Raw genomic sequence first — 7073 nt, 5'->3', positions numbered from 1 at the left:
ATACCCACGAGGAAGGTTCGCAGATATCGAACTAAAATGGCTTTAATTTAAGATATTCCTGAAACCTGCTTTTCTGCTTCTAGGGATGTTGAAACAGATGCGAAGTTCTGAGGATATCTGGTGTCTGAGGAGTGTTTTTAACACAATGAATGGGTGACCTGTGAAGTTACGAATTAGCACAATTACGAAGTAAGTAATTGTTGGTTTAACAGATGCGATTTCATTTATAGGGTTTACTGGGTTATTAAAGTAGCAAAGCCAATGATGTAATCCAATCTATCAAATAATAACACAACTGTAAAATGAAGTTTCCTGTAGTAAGTGAAACGATTACTTTTTATTTGAGGCAATGTAAACAGACCCTCGTTTCCTGACAATGACAACTGAACAGTTCCATAGAGAATATTTAACGGCAGTTCAATTTTAAAGAGCCTTTTATAAAGCCTTGGACTTCAGTCGTGTTATTACAACAGAGACATTTCGGAAACCGTTTCTTTAGATGACGCGTATGAAAAGACGTTGGTATTTTAGTACCGTTGCTCCTGAGATGTGCTATTTAGAAGTCCACTGACCGCGCGGTGCAAAACTCAGAAGCTGCATGCACGCACTAAATGAGCGCGTGACTCACTAGATGTCGGTGGCACGCAGGACTGTGGCACGCACAACTGTCCCATGGCTTGAAGGATGAAGTGAGGATGTTGGATGCAACCAATGCCCCTTTAAGAAACGCTTCTTCCGGAGAGGGGCACAGCAAGAATCTGTCTTTTCCGTGGAAGGTCACTTTACTGTCAAGTGTCCTGATCACTACTATTGTTTTAGATGTTCTGGGCAACCTGTTGGTCATTGTGTCAGTCTTCAGAAACAGAAAACTCAGGAAAGCAGGTAAATCATTTAAAACCTTTTGATATTTGTTGATCTTTTTGTACTTAAGCTGTAGTCCAATTGTTAAAATAAATCTGCAGTGTGTCCTGACTGCATGTCACCATCTGGACACTTTATGGATCTTATCTAGTGAATTAAGTTTTACCTTTCCTACATAGATTAGACCTTAAAGCGGTTTCAAAACTTGTTACTGTTAATGTTATGACTGACATTTTAAAGATACAGCTAGAGCCAACCAGAGAGCCATAAAGAGTCATAACAGAATGAAACAATAAAGATGATGTTTAATACTGGAATATTGGATTATTCTTCTTCTGCAACAGTTGGTTTGAACACATTCCATGGACGTTTGTAGAATGTATTTTAGGAACAGAGTAAAAATCTCCAGTACTCTGGAGATTGGACTTTATCCAAATCTGCTCTTAAACAGAATGATCTTCAAAACAATCAGGTTGTCAGGTTTCTATAGTTATGCGTGTAGCTCATACAGAAATTACCGTAATGGTTTGTTCTTCATCATATTGGAGTTCACGCCCATAATGCTGCTGTCCAATTGTGTCTTGACCTCTAAAGCTGTGTGCAGCTGTAACACAATGGTGGATGTGGGGAGAGCTGGACTCTCTTGCTACTTAGACAAAACAACTGTGTCAAGAGACACCACATATAAAAATCCACTTATGTTAACCAATAACAGTCAGAGCTTAACTTATTACCAGGGCATTTGTAAGTTAGGAAGCGCATTTGAATTTATTTTATCTCATATGAACATCCTGTTCAAGAACTTGTTTGCATTCATTAATTTTCCTGACGTAGCAGACATTTCCACTCAGGTAGCAGACAAGCATTCAAGTATTCAAGTAGACAAGCAGACAAGCAAACAATATATATATATATATATATATATATATATATATATATATATATATATATATATATATATATATAAATTCAAACGTCTATATATATATAGACACACATGCATAGTCATATTTGTAGTGGAACTATCTGGTAAAATGGACCCATCTGGTAAAAAACACCTGGTGACTTATGGCTTTGCCACAGCTGTGTTTTCGCCGGATATTTACTTAGTCACTTGCTGTTGTGTGTCATATATCTCACGAGTCATTACAGATCATTTTTTTAATTACAAAATCACTGCACAGAGACTATGCTAATGTAATCAAATTAGTGCATGTTGAATCAGTGTTGAAGCATGTCAATAGCCATCTTGTTTAATGCACATTACAGTCAAAAATGAATGAGCAGCCATGGCACATGCAGCCTTTGCCTTTGCTGAGATATATCAGAATTGCCAGCATTGATTCCAGCACATGTGGTCTATGGAATGCAGTGTCCACCAAATCAATTTGAAATAATGCATGTTCAATTTGAAACATAAGCATGCTGTTTTGGGCATGGTTTGAGGGGACAGTAGAAGCCAACAAAACTCATTCAAAGTTCAAGTTCTCATTCAAACCTATGAGCCTTGAGGCAATGTGCCAAAATAATAATAATAATAATAATAATAATAATAATAATAATAATAATTATTATTATTATTATTATTATTATTATTATTATTATTATTATTATTATTATTATTATTATTATTATTATTGTTGTTGTTATTATTATCATCGTTATTATTAATATTATTTATTATTAATTTATGCCTTCATAAGGAATAGCTACTGAAAGATCTTTACAAAAATCTTTTTTGTGAGATAGAGTTAATGTTTAAGACCAAAACATGGACAATAAAATGCATTCATCATTATTCAAATACATAATGAATAATGCAAATGCATCTTTATTTATTAGTCATATATAAACCAGCTAATGAAAAATGAATGTTTAATCACAGAGCTTATCCATCAGCAGGAGTGAATTCTGGTCTAATATCACAACTCTATACCTTCATTATGCTAAGAGTGGATTTCCAACAGAGAGAATTGTGAGCCTAATTTATAAAATTCACAAGAGATTTGCATCTCTGGTTCTTTGAATATAGGTGCCTTGTACATGGCAGCCTCGTATGTGCAGTACCTTTTGCTATTGTGAATGGACACAGAAGGACTCAAAGGACTTCAACTGTAAACCTGCTCATTTACTGCTGACCTCAGGCCATGCATTGACTCTATGAAAATTTAACTATGTGACTCACAGGCTTTGCCTGCTAAGATTTTTCACACATTCTGCTTGAGAACAGAACCCATTGCTACCTTTTACACTGAGCACGGCATTGACAAGTTGTGTCCTGTTAGTTTTACAAGCCCTCAACGTTGTTGATACAGTGTCAGTGTTAGCCAACACCCGCTGGGCAATCGTCAAGCTGGTCACAAAATATCACAAGTTTAAAATTTCTGTGAGGTAGCAAAATGCATGCTGCATTTCACACCAGAGCACTATTAGTGTCAGTCTGTATGAACACCATGGCCTACTGGAAGATTATGACGTTGCCCACGCAATAGTCCAGCAGGCTCACACTAAAGGATTAGCTGCTGCTTGGCTGGGCGTGAAGTGGGTAATCAATAATTATAGAAATTCAAAGCATTGCCTCGGGTCACACAGCTTTGCACCTGCATCACCATTGAACTTTGTTGAGGGGGAGGGGGTAACTTGAAATTGAATCCTAACAGTAACACTTATAATTACAAGATTGGGATTTCGTTCAATTTAGATAAGGGCTCAGCAAGAGTAAAGAGTCATAAGTCCTGAATTTAAAGTGTCTAACTCAGGAAGTAGACAGTAATAATCATCAGAACTTTTATTAATTGCGTCCATTTTAAAGGGTCACGCAAGGCAGCTTATGCAACCCCCCCACCTCCACACATGAGTATGGATCAGTCCTCTTCACAACAATTAGGCACTTCAGCTGATTTGAATTGTATGGTGCTCTAAGTGTGCACTTCTGTCTTAGCCCACTCACTGTATACCAACTGAGACCTATAAGTAGCCATATGCTTACATTTTAATGCATTTGTATCCTCCACCTACCTTTGTTTATATGCGTCATATCATTTGCTGAGATCCATTCCAGCCCATCCATTTATAGAAATGTATAGATTATTATTTAATGTATGTTCACAGAAGAGTATTCAGTGTTTTTTTTGTCCTTTGTTTTTCTTTCTTTCTTTCCTTCTTAGGAAATGCCTTTGTGGTGAGTTTGGCTGTGGCAGATCTAGTTGTGGCCATCTACCCTTACCCTCTGGTCTTGTCCGCCATCTTCCACAACGGCTGGATTGCAGGCAGCATTCACTGCCAAATCAGTGGCTTCTTAATGGGGCTCAGCGTCATCGGCTCCATCTTCAACATCACGGGCATCGCCATCAACCGCTACTGCTACATCTGCCATAGCCTGAACTACGACCGCCTCTTCTCCAGCAGGAACACCGCGTGCTACGTGGTGCTGGTGTGGTCCCTCACCGTCCTGGCCATCGTGCCCAACTGGTTTGTGGAGTCGCTGATGTACGACGCACGCGTCTACTCCTGCACGTTTGCCCAGTCGGTGAGCTCCCTCTACACCATCGCCGTGGTGGTGGTGCACTTCCTCCTGCCCATCGCCATCGTCACCTACTGCTACCTCCGCATCTGGGTGCTCGTCGTTCACGTGCGCCGGCGCGTCAAGGCCAACGGACGGCCCAAGGTCAAGCAGCACGACGTGCGGAACTTCCTCACCATGTTCGTGGTGTTCGTGCTGTTCGCCGTGTGCTGGGCGCCGCTCAACTTCATCGGCGTGGCGGTGGCCGTGCGCCCCGCCCTGGGCCAGTCCGTCCCGGAGTGGCTCTTCACCGCCAGCTACTTCATGGCTTACTTCAACAGCTGCCTCAATGCCGTGATCTATGGTGCCCTCAACCACAATTTTCGGAAGGAATACAAAAGGATTGTGTTCGCTCTGTTCAAGTTCCACTGTTGAATGTTTTTCAAAGCACTATGGCTTACTGACATACAAAGGGAATGCTGTTCAAATAGATAGGGACTTACTGAACAAAGAGTACTGGTGCGACTACTGACAGCAGTCTGTGTGCTGGGTATGTCCATGTCAAAGGACCTGGACTGTTGTTTGCTTCGTTGTTGTTGTTACTGACATGGACGCAGATACAACTGGTTTTGACCATGTTGTTTGAACAAGTTTGCACTGGATGGTTATTGTATGAATTCAATGCCCTTGTTGCAATATAAGACAACCCTCAAAATGCACAAGAGACCCCATCCTAATGGGTGGACATCCTAATGGGCGGACATCCTAATGGGTGGACTGTCTGTTGGCTAAAAGCAGAAGGAGAACCTCCTAATGTCTGTTTCTCATTCTGATTTAAGTCATCCAGGTGTTACAACACCAGGTGAGTCAAGACACAGAGGCAGGTTCAGAGGCATTTTTCCATTTTTCCTGGAATATTTTTTCAAATAGATTGATCCACAGGATCCCAAAATAACTGCAGAGAAAATACATCTACTAATAAGTGGATTAGTCAGAAGGTCTCTGCCAGGATCACCTTTATTATGGTCATTTAGATTTGGAAAATGTGTCAATTTCACCAGTACGTGTTTAAATAATATATAGGCCAGTACTTATACTGTATATTCATTGTATTATAAGGAAAACTAGTCAGGTGTCAGGGTGTTTTTCACTTTGCACTGTTTCCAACTAAGTTAAATATTGACTTTAAATTAATAAAAAATATCAGAATGGATAATATGCATTGACGTTGAGGACATATTGTATTGAATGGACATTGGATGTCATAGATGGCTATGTTTTCAAGATAAAGCATTTCATATTAACAAAAAAATCATACTTTGACCATAAATGAAATATTGGCATAATGCATATAAGAGCCTTCAAGCTAAATTTCTGTTCATCATTTCACAGCCCATAATGTAATAAAAATATTCTAGCAAAACTCGTCTCCATAAGGAAGTAGACCATCAGGTATGAATGTTTTGTTTGCTTAAAGGCATACGTAATGTTAAATCATTTTGTGTATATCCTTGTGTACATAAAAGAACAGTGTGCATGTGTCTGCGAGAGCAAGAGAGAGAGGATGGGAGAGAGAGGGAGGGGAAAGGGAGATGGAGAGGTGAGAGAGATGGAGGGGTGAGAGAGATGGAGGGGTGAGAGATGGAGGGGTGAGAGAGGGAGGGGAGAGAGAGGGGGAGGGGAGAGAGAGACGGAGGGGAGAGAGGAAGGGGTGAGAGATGGAGGGGAGAGTGAGAGGGGGAGAGAGAGGGAGGGGGGAGAGAGGGAGGGGGGGAGAGAGGGAGGGGAGAGAGAGAGGGAGGGGTGAGAACGATGGAGGGGAGAGAGAGAGGGAGGGGTGAGAACGATGGAGGGGAGAGAGAGGGAGGGGAGAGAGGGGGGGGTGAGAGAGGTGGGCCTAGAGAAAGAGTAATAGATTTATGGAGTTAAAAGGAATTATAAAATACTTTCAGTACCATTTGCACATTTCAGATGTTTTAAAATGTAAATAATACCTTTACTGAAGTTAGAACTTAAGCATTATGTCCATAAACTGAGTAAAATTGGTTATTATGGAGTCTCAATAAAGATCAATCACTGTGTACTGCTAGGAGTTGTATAATATACAAACAAAGTGCTCTACTCAGACCCTAGAGCAGTGAATACTTATTTTCAAGGTTTTAAACAGTCTTTAGCTTATAAAAGATGTTTGGAGATATTGATCCACAAATGTCTGATTTACACAATTTACTTTTTTTAGACATGGTTAGCCCCTGTTCCTTACTGTGAGTTATTATTATAGAAGAAATTCTAGTATTCCCCTACCAGACAATTTTTTGTTCTGACAGGAACAACTGCAGAAAGAGAACTGCGTGGGCTGTTTGCTCGTAACCCCTGATTATCATTATTCCTTCAGAAAATCATCTCATTGCAAATGTCTGATACAGAACTTTTCAGAATAGTTTTAGGTGGCAAATATGTGCCTCAGAAAACACAAGCCACAAAGGGAGACAGACAGTGCTGTTGGTCTCACACACAGCAAGGCAGTTCACACATACAAGCTCACTGGATGAATGGCCATAACCAGGTCATCCCAATTCCATTCAGTACTGTAGAGTACATTTCCAAAAAGCACTGTACATTAAAGTCTGAAGCATCTGTTGATGATGTGCTGGCTGTTCTGTTGATTGGGATATTGCATATGCATAAATGGAGTTTCAGATTTAGGCAA

At 40.2% G+C, this 7073-nt stretch overlaps 1 protein-coding gene across 1 annotated transcript; it reads left to right on the top strand.

Moving 5' to 3' along the window:
- The first annotated feature begins 368 nt into the window (after nt 1-368).
- Nucleotides 369-5734, top strand: mtnr1al (melatonin receptor type 1A like). The gene is made up of 2 exons (XM_077022948.1): nt 369-882; nt 4029-5734. Exons 1-2 carry the CDS (start codon nt 696-698, stop codon nt 4796-4798), a joined length of 957 nt encoding a protein of 318 aa, XP_076879063.1. The 5' UTR covers nt 369-695; the 3' UTR covers nt 4799-5734.
- The last annotated feature ends 1339 nt before the right edge of the window (nt 5735-7073 follow it).

This window comes from Brachyhypopomus gauderio, chromosome 11 (assembly GCF_052324685.1).
Source record: "Brachyhypopomus gauderio isolate BG-103 chromosome 11, BGAUD_0.2, whole genome shotgun sequence".
Taxonomy (NCBI): domain Eukaryota; kingdom Metazoa; phylum Chordata; class Actinopteri; order Gymnotiformes; family Hypopomidae; genus Brachyhypopomus; species Brachyhypopomus gauderio.
This window is presented reverse-complemented; position numbering and strand designations above follow the sequence as displayed.

Excerpts from the sequence above, each read along its gene's own strand:
- mtnr1al (XM_077022948.1), top strand. The coding sequence starts at position 696 with ATGTTGGATGCAACCAATGCCCCTTTAAGAAACGCTTCTTCCGGAGAG. Across the intron at positions 883-4,028 it reads CAGAAAACTCAGGAAAGCAG|GAAATGCCTTTGTGGTGAGT; the intron begins GTAAATCATTTA and ends TTTCCTTCTTAG.